We start from the raw sequence: 19,897 nt of genomic DNA, 5'->3' as shown, positions 1-19,897 counted from the left end.
ATTCCTGGCGGAACTTGCGAAAGAATTGCTGGCGAAAGTTTCGTATGAACACCTGGCGAAAATACCGGAATCAGTGGCGTAGCCACGGGGGTGATTTTAGACATAAAACTCCCCCGAGAGACAAAATTTTTAGAAGAAATTTTTTTGCCGAAAAAAAATGTTCAGAAAACCCCCCAGATCAATTTCCTGGCTACGCCACTGACCGGAGGAATTCCAGGCAGAACTTACGGGAGAATTCCTGGCTGATCTTTTTTTTTGTTAATATCCAGGATCAAGTTCTCATTTGAAAAGGTTAGAAACGGAATGGTGTAAACGAAATTTTGAAGAAATTCAAGTTAGATCTGATAAAATAAACTTGGTATTTAGAGATTTTCAGCAATTTGTTGATTCGTATTTGAACCCTAATCCAACCGGCAGTTTTGGTACCGTTCCCTAAAATGGTTGTAAACATTTGTTAACAAAAGTTTTATTTGAGAATGTTAGGTCGCTTCTTGAAAGATCAGCGAATAATGAGTTGACATTTTTTTTATGTTTGATATAACTTATGTGAACTTTAAAAAAAACAAAATCGAAATCATTCCCAGCTAGAATAAAGCAATCGGTTGATAACTGGCCGCATTATTTAATAATATACTCTTTAGTAATATACTCTTATAGACGTTAAACTAACAAAAAACCATAACATACTAAAACAATCATGCATATCCTGTAATAAAATTTGATAAAATGTTTCTTTGAAACTTCATCTAGGTTAGGCTGTGATAATTATAAGTTTTATTTATAATCGAAGTGTTTTTTTTTTCCTTTTGTCTAATTTTATGCCCTGATGCGTAATCACAGTGTTTCTTATTTTTAGATATTATTATTTCTTGGAATAAATTTTCGAACAAATACAATTGAATGTAGTACTACAACAATTTTTATGGTTTGTGCTTAACGTAAGAACGACACGACACTCATAAGAAACGCAGTAGTACTACTTTTGATTAAAAATTGATGGGTAATGAAGAGTCGGAATTGGAATTAGTTCTGATTATTTTCTCGTCACTTTGCCATTTTGACATTCCACTGTAAAATGATTTGTTGCTTGCAACTAGGGTACTTGTTCCATTATAAATAACTCCTAGGTATATCAATACATTCAGAAGTTGAGAGTTGGCTATTACCTAATTTTCATGAGCAATTAGTTTGTAGAACGGCTAAAAAAGAACCATATCGCTTTCAACAAGCAAGCCATTTAAGAAACCGTCGGTAAGTTTTCATTTGATCCTTTCTGATGAAATTTCTATTGAAAGTTTCTGCCCAGACATGTAGGCCTGCCAATTAAGGTCGTCGAACCAAAGTCAATTAAAAGCCCATCAGTCTACAGCTGTAACTAGGCCGCCTGTTAACGCATTAGCTGTGTCTAGGGCATATCAAATGCAACGCAATCTTCAAAGGATGGCAACAAGCGCTGAAGCCTTCGCTTCACCGTATCACGGAAAAATACGTCACTCTGAACATGGGCTTCCAAGCATACAACAGCTGGATAGCTGACAGCTAATTGCTGGAGGATCGATATATGAACTCCCAATGGTGAGCAGGGTTTGATATTTTTGTCCTCTTTATCTTGTCTACAAAACCTCTTCAACCTAACATAAAAAAAATCTCGTTTTTTTTTTCACTTGATTTCAAATCTGATAAATTTATGTCCAGTTCATTGACAATCATTCCAATCCCTGCCTTCTTCACACAACCGTATCAGCCAGCGTAGGACATTGAACCACTTTCGCTAGAGACCGCTCTGTATTTCTTGCACGGAAATGTTGAATGTCACAACCAAGATGTTGCGACAACCGGACCGGCCAGACTGAATTGATTATCGAATAATAATCATACCTACCACTTAGCGCAGTTCCAGTGAATTGGACAGTGGATGAAACCAGTAGCGAGTTGGGTCGGACTGATACACTTGCGATTGCGATTGAAGGTCAAACATGTTTCCTATTCCGTTGAATGGGGCTAGACGAAAACTTTGCCGGACTTGAAAAAGCTTCAGTGAAAGAGATACTGGAATCTAAACCCATCATCGCCCCCTATTCCGCTGACTTTTCCTCATCGCATGGCAGCCGTTTGATATCTAAATTATCGCAAATAAGCAAAGAAAAATGCACGCCCCCTTCTCCGTGATTGCGTCCGCCCGTTATCGCCTTGTCGCGCACCACCGGTCGGATGGATGCCTGCATCTATCGAGCTATTGTCGCTTTTCCCATGCCCAAGTGGGCGTGCGGAAAGTAGGGTGTGAAAATCGAAAGAAATCGAAACTGAATGCATCTGCGCGCGGTAGCGGCGACGGCTGCGGCAATGCATGATGTGTTGCTAAGTACGTGGTTGGTGCATATTTGCATCGCTGAACAAGGGAATGTGCATTTCCACGCGGTAATTAAGTACATACCATCGAATCGCGTTGCTCCGGCTCGTTTAACACCACATGGGGAGGAGATTGATCGCTACTGGCGCTGGGCTGACTAACTGACTAACTGACTGATTGACTGACTAAAATGGATGAATAAATATTACGACTGGAGGGAGGGCGATGCATCGCGCGAAATAAATCTTAAAATTTGATTTCCTTTCAATCATCCAATTAGAAGGTATTTCGCTGTATGATAGTCACAGGTGGTTTTGATCAATGTCGGTCGATAGTCTCAAATTAACATATCATTATAATGGAGGGAGCTTCAACGTGATCATTTTTTTTGTGATCATAATGCGAAATCTTCTCCATAAGTGTGTCTAACAATTTGAACACAACCTTAGTTTCATAACAAAATTCATAAGATCTTTGAATTCATCTTAAAATATTAGCTTTCGTTCTCTAGTCACTTTGAGTAAAATAATTCCGCCCCCGGGTGGACTCGAACCACCAACCTTTCGGTTAACAGCCGAACGCGCTAACCGATTGCGCCACGAAGGCTTCTATGGTCACGCTTTGCAAATGTGAACATGTAAAAAAAAAATCTTTACCATGATTATATTTGGTTCTACAATTTTTATTAAATCGCTTTCAAATATTTCTGGGGAACACAATGCAATATGATTAATTTTAACATAAGTAGTTGTTGATTAAATTAAATTCCAGAGCATTTTTTTACAGCCTGTGTTTAGCCATTGTTTAGTGAATTTGTCACCAGTTTCAGTAGCTTCAGTAGTAACAAATACATGAAATAAAGCTCAACATGCATGTTAATTCAAAACATTTCTATTTTGAGGATAGGCCGTAAGCTTTTAGGTCTTTCGATCTGGTGTGACTACCACACTCATAATTTTTTTATTATTTTTTTAGAATAATTGGATAAGCCACATGAGTTCTTCGTTATCTTCGTTATCATCGTTATCGGCCTGTCTTGGCGCGGTGGTTTCCATACCACTAACCAAGCCGTCCACAACCAGGACGTTAGGCAAGAAAATTTACGTTCCGATTGTTGTGCTGTTCAATAGATATCCCGAGTAGCACATTAGTCATAGTTCAGCTTCTGTGACTTATGTACGATCAAATCTAGTCACATTAGAGTTGCTGCAACCAAATCAGTAAGAATTGTGCTACTAGGAATGGTCTTCATGCCTCCCTTTCACACTCTATCGTTTCATACTTTCTCGCGCCCTGGCGAACGGCTTTCAATCTGATGATTTTCAATTATCTTTCGATTATCTACTCCCTCATACTTTGAGTAGAACTGACCGATAAAGCCGATAAACAAATTATTCATTTCAATCACGGTCGATAAATCTGTTTAAATTATGTTATTGATAAAAATTTAAAGCAAAAATCTCAAAATCTCATCTATCTCAGTGACAGAAACTTAGCTTTGAGAAAAATTAGTACCACATTTTTCAAAAAATTTTCCGTTTCATTACAAATTGTATAAAAGAAAAGTTAAAAAATTACAAATTTTCCGCGAATTTTAAAATTTATTATAAAAATCGTGCAAACCACATCAGCATATTGCCGCAAAGCTTTAGAACCAAAGCATTTTTTTACTATAGTCAATTCAATGTGGATGAAAACTCCTCTGCTTCTAACCCCGTCAATTATGGTTCCAATCCTCCAATTTGAAACTTTCAACTGGACAGTTTATTTAACAGCCTTATATGTGTGAGAGATGTTATTTTGAGTAATCTAGTTCTTTGGATGTCATTTGCAAGGAGTCCGAAAATCACTACCAATTTTAATCCTTAGTTTGGCTCTGAATTTCATGACACTTATCTGCAAAAGCATTTCAGAAAAATTACCGATTTTCTTCTGAAGAAATGTATTCAAGTTGATTCGGTTGGAGAAATCTTTAGAGTTCTGTGTAGCAAAAGTTCCCAAAAAGCTAATACAAAGTTTAAAAAGTATTAGGAACTGCCGTTTAAATCAATGTTCTGAACACTTAATTTACTTTTTTGGTTTTAAAACATTTATTGGTATAGGTAACTAAACTAGACATTTCTTTATTTTGAACTACTTGACAGATATCATATTCAGAAATATCATTATTCAGATTAGAGTCTCCATCGGAGTTAATATCACGACGGGTTTCTTCACAGCTTTACATTTTCCGTCGAAAAACTTGTGGATAGATGACTGTGGCGCAGGTCACTGCACAAAATTATCTGCAATTTCGTCTGCATCATTATATTACGCTCCATAGACGATTCAAGTAGGTTCCCTCGAACTTCCTTGCCCGCTTAATTTGCCATAGCTCAGAGGTAGATGAACGACTCGTGAATATTTCCTGACAACCAGACCAGGACTTGGTCCTTGTATCTCTTTTTTTCTTCTCTGCCATATTAAATTGACGTTTAGCTTCTATTTTTAGAGGATCAACACTATTAATTTTCCCCTACTTTCTCGAAGCTTATCGCCTTTCCTTATAGCTTCTTTCATTTCAGGACTAAACCAAATTTGACTTTTCTTCCGCAGAGCTTTCAGTGTTGATTAAAACTTCCCAGATTCAATATTTACATCCAATGCTTCAAGGTTAAAAGACTATTATTCTTCCATTTACTTCCACTATTAACTTTTTTATGTATCAACAATCAGATACGCATTTCGTTTCCTACTTGGAAACTTCTTCAGTGTTTGTTATCGACTAAAAGATCGATAACAAACACTGAAGAAGTTTCCAAGTAGGAAACGAAATGCGTATCTGATTGTTGATACATAAAAAGTTAATAGTGGAAGTAAATGGAAGAATAATAGTCTTTAACCTTGTAGCATTTCCCTAAGACGCTCTAAAATAATTAATCATCCAATGCTTGTTTAGTTTACATCCAGACAGATAATACTGAATCAACAAATTGACGCCACAATAACGGTTCGAAGACACATCTCTTCATCCTTGATTGCGCTCCACGTTCGCCAACTCGTTCTGTACCTGATCAGCCCACCTCGCACTTCCCAGATAGCAACGGTGATATTGGTGATGTTAGCCTTCGAGTCTCTCCGGCAATCTTGTACAACAATCGTTCTTTTGATCGAAATTTCGGAAGACATAACCTGATTTAACGTGTATACAAAAAATGGTCACAATCGTGATCATCTGCCTCGCAATGGGAATAAGGTTTTGGTTATAGTATATTTGACGGAGAAGAGACGAATCAGATGTGCATTGGTAAAAGTTTGGATATCCATCGTTTAGAACCAAAAGGTTTTTTTTTTCAAGAGTCCATTCTAATAAAAATCGATCACGCAAATTTGATTTACTGGAGGAACAACCAGAAGATTTCAAAAAGCAACTTCCTGAAGAATTCCTGGCAAACCTTCTGGAGGAATTCCTGACGAAACTTTCGGAGGAATTCCTGGCAGAACTTCCGAATGAATCTCTGGCGGAACTTCTGAAGAAATTCCTGGCAGAACTTAGAAATGAATTCCTGGCGATACTTCCGGCGGAATGGCTGGCAAAACATCTGGAAGAATTCCTGGCCGAACTTTCGAAGAAATTCTTGGCGGAGTTTCCAGGTGAATTCTTTAAGGTACGTCCGAAGGAATTCCTAACGGAACCTCCGAAGAAATTCCTGGCGGAGTTTACGAAGAGATACCTGATGGAAATTACTAAGATATTACTGGTGGAGTTTGCAGAGGAAATTGAAGGTTTTTTCGAAGGAGTGTCTGGCGGAACTTTAAAAGGAATATCTGGCGGAAATTCCGAAGGAATTCCTGGCCGAACTTATGCAGAAATTCATAGCGAAAATTCCTGAAGTTACTTCCTAAAACACTCCTGGCGGAGCTTCCAAAGTAATTCTTGGCGGTACTTCGGGAGGAACTTTTGGAAGGATTCTTTGAAGAACTTCCAGAGAAGTTCTTAAAGTCCTAGAAATTCGTGGAGGAACTTCCAAGGGAGCTTCTGGAGGAACTTCCAAGGGAGTAACTGGAGGAACTTCCAGGAGAGTTTCTGTAATAACTTCCAGTGGAGTTCCTAGTCTAACTTTCATAGGAGTTTCGTAAGAACTTCCAGATGAGCTCCTGGAGGAACTTCTGGAGGTGTTCGTGGAGGGACTTCTGGAGGAGTTTCTGGAAGAACTTCCAGAGTAGTCTCTGGAGGATCTTCCAGAAGAGTTCGTGGAGGAATTTCCAAAGGAGCTCCTGAAGGAACTTCCAGAGGAGTTCCTGGAGGAACTTCCAGAGGAATTCCTGGAGGAACTTCCAGAGGAATTCCTGAAGGAACTTCCAGAGGAAATCCTGAAGGAACTTCCAGAGGAATTCCTGAAGGAACTTCCAGAGGAATTCCTGAAGGAACTTCCAGAGGAATTCCTGAAGGAACTTCCAGAGGAATTCCTGAAGGAACTTCCAGAGGAATTCCTGAAGGAACTTCCAGAGGAATTCCTGAAGGAACTTCCATAGGAATTCCTGAAGGAACTTCCAGAGGAATTCCTGAAGGAACTTCCAGAGGAATTCCTAAAGGAACTTCCAGAGGAATTCCTAAAGGAACTTCCAGAGGAATTCCTGAAGGAGAGGAATTCCTGAAGGAACTTCCAGAGGAATTCCTGGAGGAACTTTCTGGGTGGTGCTGTATTTCTTTCTATCGCGATGATATGGAAATAGGAACAGTTCCTCTATGATGACTAAATATGATCATTGAATTCATATCATCAAAGTAATATGTTTGACACTTTCAACCCAACCAAGTTGTATGCAAAGCAAAAACATTCGCCCCCGGGTGGACTTGAACCACCAACCTTTCGGTTAACAGCCGAACGCGCTAACCGATTGCGCCACGAAGGCTTATGGGAAAATTGTTTTCCATTCTTCAACCGATAAGCGTACCTCAAGAGCACATGGATGACAAATGATTCAAATGTAATATCCCTTATGTACCTATTTTATCACAGTAAATTCTTTATTCAGCATTTTGTTATCTATAGGCAGAGAACTTTGTTTAATCGAACTAAGGAAAGCTGATACGGTTTTGTCGTATTATGTATGGATCTTGTGTAATTTGAGATGCATAGGTTTGCGTTTGCGTTGCATACGTATTAGGGTGCTAATGAATGGGAAAAATTTGACCATCGAATTTCAAAAACAGGTAGTGTTCAAAAGTTTCATCCCCACGAAAAAAGTCCCTATGCAAAATTTCAGCTCAATCGGACTTCATTAAGGGTTTGACAGTCAAAGTTTGACTGTTTTGAACCGGGAAAAATACGAAATCAATTTTTTTTATGCCAAATGTCTTAGAAATGTATGAAACGTCGTTATCTGGTGTTATCTCGAAAAAAATTGTTTCGAAAAAAATTGACTTTTAAATTTTTTGGAACTTAATAAAAAACAGATCTCAACGTGTCATGCATTCCTAAAACATTTGCCATAGAAAAAAATAATTTCGAAAAAATTCTCAAGTCCAAAAAATTAATATTATAAGGCCGTTACAAATATTTAATTAACTTTTTGTCCTACTGGTCTCCGCAAGGTCAAGGGGAGGATAATAAAAAATAAATATTAAAATGAAAAAAATTAAAAAACTCCTCGGATTTGTTAAAGAATGTTTTTAAAATCCTCAAAATTATCCCAATTTTATTTTGTTGCCCCCTCAAAATATTATTTTTTGGCAAAAAAACCGAGGGGGAGACAAAATAGATTTTAAATATTTGTATCGGCCTAATTAAGTACCAAAAAGTCAATTTTCTCAACATATTTTTTTTTTGGTGCATCCAGATCTCGAAGTTTCATGCATTTCTAATACATTTGGCATAAAAAAATCGATTTCGATTTTTTCCCGCAAGACCAACCAATTTCCCAAGGGGGGAAAATTTTCGTGTTTCAAAACAGTCAAACATTGACTGCTTTGGTCAAACCCTTAACGAAGTCAGATTGAGCTGTAACTTTGCATAGGGACGTGAAACTTTTGAGCACCACCCGTTTTTGAAATTCGAAAAGTCGATTTTCATTGGCACTCTAATACGTATGTACATATTTAAATTAGTTTCATTGCTTCAATATTTGTCAAATGATTCTCTGTTGAGTAGCAAGTGTAATTCCGTCTCCGTGCTAAACCTCCTGCCCTTCCACAGAAATTAATTTGCTTTTGAACTAATAAACTTGACACTTCGCACTCGTCTGAAGCAGCTTGTCAAATTAATCACAACTGACTATTGCCAACTTCCAGGTGGATTCCTGGAGGAACTTCCAGGGGAATTCCTGGAGGAGCTTCCAGGGGAATTCCTGGAGAAACTTCCAGGGTAATTCCATGAGAACTTGCAAAGTACCAGAGTTCCTGGCGAAACTTCCAAAGGAGTTCCTGGAGAAATTTCCAGAAAAATTCCTGGAGGGGGAACTTCCATTCTGGTGGAACTAGGAGGAACTTCTTGAGGAGTTCCTGGAGGAACTTCCACTTGAGTTTCTGAAGGAACTTCCAAAGGAATTTCAAGAGAGTTCCTTGAGGAACTTCCAGGGGAGTTCCTGGAGTAATTTGGAATAACTTCAAGGATAGTTTTTGGAATGACATTCAGTAAAGTTCCTTCCAAGTGGAACTTCGAGAGGATTTGCGAAGGAATTTCCAGGAGAGTTCCTGAAGATACTTCCGAAGGAATTCATGATGGAACCTCCGGAGGAATTCTGGGCGGAACTTCCGGAGGAAAACATGATGGCACATCCGGAGGAATTTATGGCGAAACTTTCGTAGCAGTTCTTGGCGGCTCTTCCAGAAATATTTCTGTCGGAACTTATGGATGAATTCTTTGAAGAACTTCCAGAGAAGTCCTTGAAGTGCTAAAAGTTTCTGAAGGGTCTTCCAAGGGAGTTACTGAAAGAACTTCCAGGGGTGGAGGAATTCCTGGCGGAACTTCCGGGGGAGTTTCAGGAGGAACTTCTGGATAAAAAAAACCTTCACACCATCGTAACGCACTCAATGTTGCTTTCAACACTGTCAATAGTGGCATTTAGCAGTGTGGATATGATGGAATTTCCATTGAAACTTTCTTGACGACAAGTGAAAGTTCTCAAGCTAAAGTCGATTAAAAGTCAGTCTAATGCAGTGCCATTCTTCAAAAAAAGACAACTAGTCCTGAAGCATTCGCTATGTTAACCAAATCGCGGAAAAATGCTTCACTCATCTCATCGGATTGCTCTTGATAATTTACTTAAAACTTTTTTACAATGCGGAATTTTCTATGAACTTGTATCTCTTTAAGGATCCTAGAACTTTGTCAAACAGATCACTATTCTAAATACAAAATGTGAGGCATGAGTACGTTATTACAAAAATGTCACGGAATATCATGCCATTCATGTCCAATGACAATAATGTTGGTCTCACCCATCAATTTCAGGTTTAGAGCAATGACGTTTTTGAGAATAGTTATAGTAGGGTAACGGCTCAAACCTTGGCCCATTATGCTAAGGCTGAGCACATTTATCGTTATAAATCTACATATATTGCATTTCCAACCAGAATTATTCCATCAGCCGGCTTGCTTACATTTGGTTTTGATGCCAAATAGCAAAAAACGACGATGAATGTCCGCAATATCTTATTTAAACCAGCGAAAGTCTCGAGAGAAATGTACAAAATATCGGCATCCTTCCCAACAAACAACGACAAGCTACAAATAAGCATCTAGGTTGAATTATTGTTTATTTGTGATCTTTGTAGCTGAATAAAATGGATGCTGAATAATTTGCTAGACAGATTTCATTTCAGCATTTAATCTAACTAATATTCGACATGGCCTATTTATTTGTTTACTACCTTTATTTGAAGTCGAACTTACGTTTTCGTTTTATCACATTTCAGCTCATTGGGGAAGTTTAACAATGTACTGAACTAATGATTTTTAAAGTTCTCTGTTCGACTATGATGTGATGCTCTGAAAGGGTGGTCGAATTGAGTTTGAATAGTAAGTTATTAAGCAGGCATTAGCGTCCTTCTTAACCTTTGTCCTTCTTAACCATTGGATTTCAAATTTATCTGATCTATCGCACAGTGGGAAAAACATACTTTTTCATATTGAGAGAAAATCTGGGTTCTAGATCTGGGAAATTTGATTTATAGAAAAATAATGATTTATTTTCAAGACATGCTTTTTATTTTCGTGATTTATTAAACTGTCGGAGGTTATAACGAACAAAACTGCTGGAGCAATAAAAAAAATCATGCATTCATGCGGAACTAAATTTACTAAAAGCCGGACATAACGCCGTTGAATAACGTCGGAAAATTATTGAATCTTTGATGTGTGGAATCCCAATATTATCGCATGGATGTTGATGAAATTGGAATAATCTTAGCATTTGACAATCATATCGCAACCGTTTTTCAAGAGATTCTGAGGAAGGCCGAATATACATTGATTTTATTTTCATAAATTCATAAATAGCATTGGGGACGGATTTTATTTTATCGTTTATCGACATTATTTTTACGTATTTTTCCTAGGGTGCGATGGTTATGTCTGGCTGAACAATGGTTGAAATAAAAATCTTGTACAGTTATTAACAAACTGTAGTTTGACAGATCGACTTATTGAATAAGAGTCCAATTATGATTCATATTCAGCAATAAGATTATTTATGTTATGCATTGAGTGAGCCATATCTAACAAATCAAGGATGGCGCGGATGACAACGTTACCGGCGGATGATCAAATGACAGCAGTTCGAGACCCGATTTAGGAAAATTTCAAAATGATTATATGAAAATAGCAATTGCTTCCAAATACGTTCATTGAAGATCTTACTGATGTTACCTTCTATGCGTTATTATTTTCGAAGAATTCACATGTAGCTGAATTGAGGCTTAGTAAAATGCTTATTAAAGGTTTAACGAATCAGTTAATAAAGTTGTTTTTCAAAATGAGATGATGTAGTTGTATAACTTCGCCAAAATTGTGTGAACAATGCTTGAACAGAAGTTGTGATAAGAAATAGTACAGACATAATTCAACACAGCGCTGAATTAAATCATCATACTGATGTTAGTTCAACTAGTGAATGTTTGTTGGGTTGTCCCTATCATGTGGATAATTTTTCAGCCCACTTGGGACGAGTGATTGTTGATTTCGAACATACGAAAGATAAAGATAGGTTGCTGTTTATAGTACCAGTCATTTTGCTTGCGTTGAATAAAGGCAGCATGCAAACAAATAGAGAAAATCAAATCATCTTATTGAGCGTGAATTCTAATTGGTTGCATGTAAAATACTACCACACTGATTGTGAGAGTGCGTTTTAGATTTCCCCAATAGCACGCTTACCAAGGACATGCTAACGAAAATACTATTATATGTATCATTTATTTCACAAATATTTACCATATTTGCAAGTGAAGAAGTTTAGAAAAATTAAAACTATATTAATAACTGCTATTGCAAAAAGGCTACATGTGCTAGCCCTCATGTTGTGCCTTCAAACAAATTGCATACGTTAATTATTGGCTGCCGCATAATTTTGAGATTTACTGCTAGTTGAAACCGTGGCAGTTGTGTTGCTCTCGCTCTCGCGATACTCTCAAAGAAACTTTTTTCCAAAACGTAAACAATGCTTTAGGTGGGGATGATGCATAACGCACTACTGAAGAAAGCCAACTGTAAAACTTATTCTAGGCAATTCCTTGCTTTGTACTTTGCATAAACAGTTATAACTGTGCCAACTACCTGATATTATTACACAATTATTCATATATACAATTATTGGATGCTGGTTTTTAACTCTGCCTGCATTGAAGTTTCATATTGGTACGTGCGTTTGATTCCACTCCTCTCTATATCGATCAGCTGTTGTGAATCCTCTCAAAACTCTCACGTGTTTCAACTTCCCGAGTTGAAAGAATACTTTTTCGGTATCATTTTACAGATCAAAATGCTTTTTGCAAGCAATAATAGATTTAAATTATGATGAAGGTATTTGTCAAGTAATTTGACTTGAAATTATTCACATGAAATGACGTTGAAAGTTTATCTAATGAAACATACGATCCATTGTATTTTTTTATTATTAAGTGAGAAAATGTTTGTAGGATTCGTGCGAAAGATGATAAAACTAAATATTCATACACTAATTGAATAATTTATTTGCGAAATTATGAAGAAAATGGTGTATCGAACCTCGAAAGGTTGATGCTTGAATCGCTTTTGCTTGAATCGTGTTTGGAAGCCGTAAGGTAGGCAATTATTTTTGGTATGTTCTGCGAATGAAAGCGATTATATCGTGATTCGAGAAAAGCATCATGAGGGCCCATTCACAAACTACATGACGTTTTAGGTTGTGGGAGGGTACTTGTCTGAGCGTTAAGGACTTTATAAATTTTGAAACTCTACCATATAAGAAGCGTTACTAGGGGCTGTGTGTGGGTTGACAATAGTTTAGCGTTATGTAATTTGCGAAAGAAACTTAACGGTTGAGTGGATTAACCTGTTTTTACAAAAAATCTCAGCAACCTAATCGCAAGCATCGGATATTCTATCTGCAGCTTTCGGTTATTTTCTCCAGTACGGGTTATTGGTGAGAATGTTTTGATTTTAGAGTTTCACCTATACTAACGTAGTGCTACAAATCGAAAGCGCATGCCACCATTTGGCTACGGGTGCACCCAGTATTGTCCAAAAAAGTTTTGGTTAATTATGTCGCTATACTAATGGAAATTGTGAAATAAAAATGATAGCTGACATAGTGTGGTTGTTATCCATTCATCTGATGTGCGAAAGCAGGTATGTACATTCAGAAAACTCTTTTATTTGGCAAATGAAAAACTCTAGCACAGCCAGCCTGCCTAAGTCAACGAAACATGGCTGCTAAAAAACCGAGTCAAAGTGATTTTTCACGCCAGATAATTGCTTTTAATAGTTTAAGAAGTGTATAAATGAATGTATAGAAGTGTATAGAGTTATGAAGCAGATATATGTTTGATACACTTTTTTAAAGAAGCAGTGGTTAATATCTCCCTACAAATCGACGTATTATCGCTGAAATATTGACTTATTTGCGTGATGAGCCAATGTTACATCCAGGGCCAACATTACCGCCGGTTACCAAATTTCCATAAACAGGGATTAAATTCAAAGCCAAATGCAAAAATCTCGCACTTCGCCAGAATGGTCGGTTACGAAAAAATCACGAGGCTGTGGAATGAATTTTTGGAATTGACCTCTTTTACGGTTGTTTCGGATTTTCCAGAGGACTTTCCGATCACCGCTCAATGGATGAAGCTACCAAAAAACGACGCATAGAAGATAGCAAAAGCAGTTGGAATCATCAGAGCACATATTTACAACCAATTTTTTGTTTCAAGCACGAGACTCGAAAATTAGGTACCAAATTTGAAGCTCGAACAGTACCCCTTTAGTACAGGTTCTTCGGGGATGAATCACCACAGGGCCTTATTCCAGGAACCTACGGCTTTCGTTTGGTTGCTAAAGATCAAAAATCGGTTGAATTTTGAGTTTTTGTGATCGTTATGAAATCTTGGGTCCAGATGGACCTCAATGCACAAGCGTCACAAGCGTCGTTTTGTGGTGCCTCTCCTAGATGTCGCTGAAAGTTGATTTTCTCAGGGAATCTTAGTTTCAAAAGGTTAGGAAAAGTCAGTTTTTTTTTTCAGATGTTTTATCTCGTTGCGTTACAGCGTTGTTTTATGTGTGCTTGGATCGAAATGAACCCCATTCCTCTAGGAAGGTTAATGCCTTGAAAATTTAGTTTTGTCCAGGTTGCATATTTTTCTCAGAGTTTACTTTGAGGCAGCGAACAATTTTATTGAATTTACAAATTATCCAGTTCGATAATTATTTGGTCTGTGGTTAAAAATAACCATGCTCCGAAGAATGGCGTAAGATTTGATAATTCGATGGTACAGTTTTTCAAATCTGTCAAAACTTAATTTGTTCTAAGCAACTTTCAATCTTTCAAAATTAAAGTGTCCGTTCTTGGAGTAAAATTTTAACCATGTTGTATCTATATTAGAACTCTCAAAACAGTCAAAAGTTTATGAAAAGGTGAATCAATCTTATAGGAAATTTGATTGGCAACCTAAGGATATCCAAATGATTTTGACGATTTTGAATTCAGCTCAAGTAGTACTACATGTGAAGCTATTCGTAATAGATGCTTTTATTGGTTGGTTTTGAAATTACAGTTCTAACTACATATTAGCAGTTCAAAAGAATCATCAAAGCATACAATAACTTGTAGATTGAATTGTAGACCAAACACTGGACGATTAGTATATAAACCAACTTTAATTTTAAATTACAAAAATCTTAAGCCAAGAACTAAACAAATACATTCTTCAATGGTGTATAATAGATGAATAAAAAATTGCATATAGAAGACAGTCATCATAACCCAAAGCAAAGTGGGTCATTCGAGAGCGAAGATCACTTTGGTCGTCTAATTCTAAACAGAAAACCTAATGCCTAAAGATATTAGCGCAGCACCATCACAAACGGAAAGCCAAAGTCGTCTAACGATGCCGTGTCGTCGAAGCGGCTCGTCTTCTGGCCAGGAAACAACGAACCCATCTCCGCGGATTGCAACGAAAGGAAAATTGCATCTCTCGAAACCGCTCGTTCGTTGCCGGCTGTAGGTAATGTGTGTCGGTGTCAACCACTTCCATTCAATTCGTCGTCGTCGTCGCCGCCATCTGAACCAGAAGATCCACGATCTTCTCTCGCATTGTGGTGGCTGTCGTCGTCGCACGCAGTAGGCTTGGAGAACGAGTTTGAAGAACTCGAAGCAATCGCGACGATCTATTGCGCTCCGTTCCTGTAGAGTCGAGTGGTGGGAGGGGGGTTAATTGCAGCTGCATCCCTTCGTGTTGTCCGCCCCGTTTACAGAAGCATTTTTCTGTACACACTGACTGCTACTTGCGCATGTTTATTTATTCGTAGCAAGTCGCACACAGGTTTTTTTTCTCAGTTTTCATCACGCACTTATCTACAGTTGGCGGATTGCCTGCAGTCAACCGGGAGGAAATGAAAGAGTGTTGCACGAGCGAGGAGGAAACATGATTTTCCAGCTCTATCGTTGCTAGCTCTGGGCCTACTCATCGCTTGCTATGTTTGTCGCATCCGGTCGCTTCTTAGTTGGACCGGAGCCAATGAGCTTAAATGTAAAGGTGAGGAAATTGACTATATTTGTATTTGTGCAGCTGCCATTCTCTCACTACGCCAATCAAATAGCTCAGCTGATCGCTGCATGGAATGTTATGCCTACGTCACCATTTTTGTTTACTACTGACTTCGCCTAGCAAACGTACTATCTGAGCGAGAGTTATATTTTTTTACAGTTTTAAAGTGAAGTATTTTTTAGAATGCCAGTTTGTGCAGTGAATTTGTGTAATATTTCATCTTCGGAAGCAGTGAAAAGAGCAAACGCAATAAGCTTTCACTGTTTTCCGAAAGAAAAATCGATGCGATCCCGGTGGTTGAAATTTTGCGGAATTCCGGTTGATCCAGGGAAAACATTATACGTATGCTCCCAACATTTCACCGCAGATTCATTCGCCAATAATGCAACCATCCAAAACATGGTAATGAACCATCGAAGTTCACGGAATTTATTAATTAAGAATGGTAAGTACTCAATCCAAATTATAACGTTTTGGGTGTTTACAAATTGGTCGATTTTAGCTTGTCCGTCTATCCGCAAGCCTCCTGTTCCGGACAGCGACAGGAGTGCACGAGCGACTCGGTATGAGCGGAAAAAGCAAAAGGAGGTGGTAACAGCACTTCTTGAAGCTTTTGATAAACAGCAATTGAGCTTGGATCAAAAAACAGACCAGCCGCCAACACCGGTGATTTCACCACAGTCCGAACCACTGTTGAATAGCCCGGAACTTTCACACACTGATCATGCTGTTCAAAGCCGACCAAAACAGCTGGATTTTTCGACACTTCCCCAATGCGAGTCCGATGTTCCCGACTATCTGAACTGTGCACAATCAAATATGGATGTCCTTTTTCAAGCAATAGAAATTGCACAAACATCCGGTGCTAGATTCAATTCGGACCAGAGCACAATGCTCAAATGCATTGATCGAATCGAAACACCACGAGAATTGACGTCAGGCTTGGACGATTCTGGTGTGGTTGACGTGGATGACAATTCTAAATCGTTCAGCAATAATAATTGCCCATCCCCAACGCATGCTAAAGTTCAAAGATTGGAGTGTCAAGTACTGCGATTGAAGAATCAGCTTGTATCGAAGAATCAAATGGTTAAAATGCTACGGATGCGGGTAAGTTTATTTTTTTTTAACTCACAAAACTATTACATTGTTCACCCTAAAATATACGTAAACATATTAGGGTATCTGTTTCATTATCAACACTCGAGCACACTAGTTGTATTTTGAACAACACCAGTGAAAATACATCACTAACGATGCACAGCATGAAGGAGCTATCATGAGCTATCCAACACCGCTCGCGTGCTCGAAGGTTAATAACAGGCTAATATCTCAATTCTACATTAGTATGCCCATACTAGGTACATGAGCCCCACTGCCGTCGCAAGCATAACTGTCCCATACTAATAAGAAATCTATATAAATATGGGACAGTTATGTTTCCGATGGCATTCTTAGGAGCAATAGTGTGTTAGTTCTTTTGGACCTGATCACAAAGAATAATTAACTATTTCCAAGCTATCCTATTTGTTTTCAGCTAACTCATTTAGGGGAATAAGTGGCATTATGACCATCCGGAGACGATTGGACACCCTACTGTAAGAATGTACGATTTAATTTGATAATTGATTTTGACGTTGTGGATTGAATTCATGTAAAATAGATTTGTTATATGGAGATTATTTCGGCACCAATCAAACGTTAACTAATGAACTCGTTTACTTATTGAGGGTTTCCAATCTGTCTCGGGAGTTCACAACCTGTTTCTACAACCTATTATTTGAACCTACTTATAATAATTTTGCTCCGTAGGTGATAAAGAACAATAAACACTTCATCGCTCTGCTCAGAACTTTAAAACAGAAGAATAAGGAGATTATGCAGAAGGACAAACAACTTGTCGAAAAAAGCGAAACTGTGGAACAACTTCGAAAGGCTTGTGATCAACTAAATGTAATCCGAGAGAAGACCATCATGGATCGAGTTGAGAACACATTACAAGGAGTTTTCACTAAAAACCAAATCGATCTATTTCTAAAGAAAAAAAAGAAGGTAACATGGACTGCCGAAGAAATCGCAAAATCGTTTTCGTTAAGGTATGTAACATATTATATCCTATTCTATATTGTTGGCGTAGCACCAAGTTAGAATTCAGAAGTCGGGACTTCCGAACCGAACTTTCTTCCGAAGTTTTATTTGTCAAACTAATTGATGCGTTGTTTAGCGCATCTTTAGGCGAATCCAGCGCACTACTTCCGAAGTTGGGAAAGTTGCCTGTATCTGGAGAAAAATCCAACTTCGGTATAAAAAGCGGTATAAATTAATTCCGGATAGACAATAATAAGTCTTTTTGTATATGCTACACTTGGAAATAGTCCAAATATTTAATAACATGCAAACAAATATGTTTTCATATAGTCGTCTCGTAGCTCTATGGAAAAATTGAACACTTTCAGACACAATATTTCGTATTGTCTAGTATGATGCTGGGTCATTAGGCCGAACGGTCATTAGGCCGAATGGCCATTAGGCCGAATGAGAACTGGGGAGGGGGAAGTGAGTAGTGCGAAGTGAGGAATAAGGAGAACGGAAGAAGAAAAAAAGGAAGAAGGAAGAAAGAAGAAGAATGAAGGAAAACGATAGAAAGAAGGAAGAAAATTGAAGAAAGAAGAAAGAAGAAGGAAGGAGAAATAAGGTAGAAGAAGAGGGAAGAAGCAAAAAGGAAGAAAGAAAAAGGAAGAAGGAAAAAGAAAGGAGGAAGAGAAAAAAAGGAAGAAGAAAAAAAGAAGTATAGAAGATAGAAGGAAGAAGGAAGAAAGAAGGAGGAAGAAGGAAGAAAGAAGGAGGAAGAAGGAAGAAAGAAGGAGGAAGAAGGAAGAAAAAAGAAAGAATATAGAAAGAAGAGGAAAGCAGAAACATAATAAGGCAAGCATAATAAGGAAGAAAGAAGAAGGAAGTAGGAAGAAGGAAGAAAGAAGAAGAAAACCCCTGATTAATCCACCTAGCGGTGATAGTGGAATGCTTGGAAAAATCGGTTAAGGATAAGTACCTGAAAAATTAGTGGCATTTTTTTGGGTAGGTGAGCACACACACACACACACACACACACACACACACACACACACACACACACACACACACACACACACACACAGACAGACAGGCATCACCTCAATTCGTCAAGCTGAGTCGATCGGTATAGAACACTATGGGTCTCCGGGCCTTCTATAAAAAGTTTGTTTTTGGAGCGATCATATAGCCTTTACGTATACTTAGTATACGAGATAGGCAAAAAGGAAGAAGGAAGAAAGAAGTATAAAAGAAAGAAGAAAGAAGGAAGAAAGAAAAAGAAAGAAGGAAGAAGAAAGAAGGAAGAAGAAATAAGAAGGAAAAAGGGAGAAGGAATAAGGAAGAAAGAAAAAGGAAGAAGGAATAAGGAAGAAGGAAGAAGGAAAATGGAAGAAGGAAGAAGGAAGAAAGAAGGAAGAAGAAAGAAGAAAGAAGGAAGAAGGAAAAAGGAAGAAAGAAGAAAGAAGAAGGAAGAAGGGAGAAAGAAGAAAGAAGAAGGAAGCAGGAATAATGAGGAAAGCATAAAGAATGAGGAAAGAAGAAGGAGGAAGAAAGCAGGAAGAATGAGGAAGGAAGAAGACAGATAGAAGATGGACGATGCAACAAGGAAGAAGAAAGAAGAGGTATGGTAAAGAATGAACTTCCCATTTTTCCATTTTTGATTCTTTGTGCTAATACGGCCATTCGGCCTAACGACCGTTCGGCCTAATGACCATTCGGCCTAATGACCGTCGGCCAAATGGCCTTCGACCTAAAGACCTGACACCGTCTAGTGTAGATGGTCCAGAAATTGGTGAAACTACGGAGACAATCGTTTGAAAAACCACTGAGATATGGCCAATTGAATATTTAGAATGTTAATACTATTTTTTTTAATTATTTAATCCTTTGCAGATATCACAGCAAGCCGGCATATGAACTACTACGTACCGAATTCAATTATCCTTTGCCAACTCTACGATGCTTGCGGCAATGGGCTTCTCATATCAATATGCGAAAAGGCGTGCTCGAAGATGTGCTAACTCTGCTGAAGATAGCGGGTTCACAAATGACAGATCGAGACAAGATGTGTGTTCTAGTTTACGATGAGATGTCCGTTCAGTCTACAAGCGAATATGACAAGAAAAACGATGAAGTGATCGGACCTCATACTGAAATGCAGGTGGTCATTGCCAGAGGTCTATTTGCAAAATGGAAACAGCCTATTTTTGCTGATTTCGACGTCAAAATTACTAAGCAACTTTTGGAGAATT

General features: G+C 38.1%; 2 protein-coding genes and 2 non-coding genes across 4 annotated transcripts in view; 2 read left to right on the top strand and 2 right to left on the bottom strand.

Annotated features, from left to right (window-relative positions):
• The window catches only part of LOC134208685 (ecdysone-induced protein 74EF-like), a 717,955-nt gene extending 698,262 nt beyond the window's left edge, over positions 1-19,693 (top strand). Inside the window, exon 6 of the mRNA XM_062684484.1 lies at positions 19,539-19,693. Coding sequence (XP_062540468.1) covers positions 19,539-19,666 — 128 coding nt within the window. The 3' untranslated portion in view covers positions 19,667-19,693. The remainder of the gene's footprint in view (positions 1-19,538) is intronic.
• Trnan-guu (transfer RNA asparagine (anticodon GUU)) lies at positions 2,883-2,956 on the bottom strand. The gene has a single exon. It is a non-coding gene; the product is annotated as a tRNA-Asn (tRNA).
• Trnan-guu (transfer RNA asparagine (anticodon GUU)) lies at positions 7,173-7,246 on the bottom strand. The gene has a single exon. It is a non-coding gene; the product is annotated as a tRNA-Asn (tRNA).
• On the top strand, positions 15,959-17,165 carry LOC134208687 (uncharacterized). The gene is made up of 2 exons (XM_062684487.1): positions 15,959-16,685; positions 17,113-17,165. Exons 1-2 carry the CDS (start codon positions 15,975-15,977, stop codon positions 17,131-17,133), a joined length of 732 nt encoding a protein of 243 aa, XP_062540471.1. The 5' UTR covers positions 15,959-15,974; the 3' UTR covers positions 17,134-17,165.
• Positions 19,694-19,897: the final 204 nt, after the last annotated feature.

The sequence above is a fragment of the Armigeres subalbatus genome, chromosome 2 (genome assembly GCF_024139115.2).
Source record: "Armigeres subalbatus isolate Guangzhou_Male chromosome 2, GZ_Asu_2, whole genome shotgun sequence".
Classification (NCBI taxonomy): Eukaryota; Metazoa; Arthropoda; class Insecta; order Diptera; family Culicidae; genus Armigeres; species Armigeres subalbatus.
The sequence above is the reverse complement of the archived record's forward strand: the minus strand, read 5'-3'. Positions and strand labels throughout refer to the sequence as shown.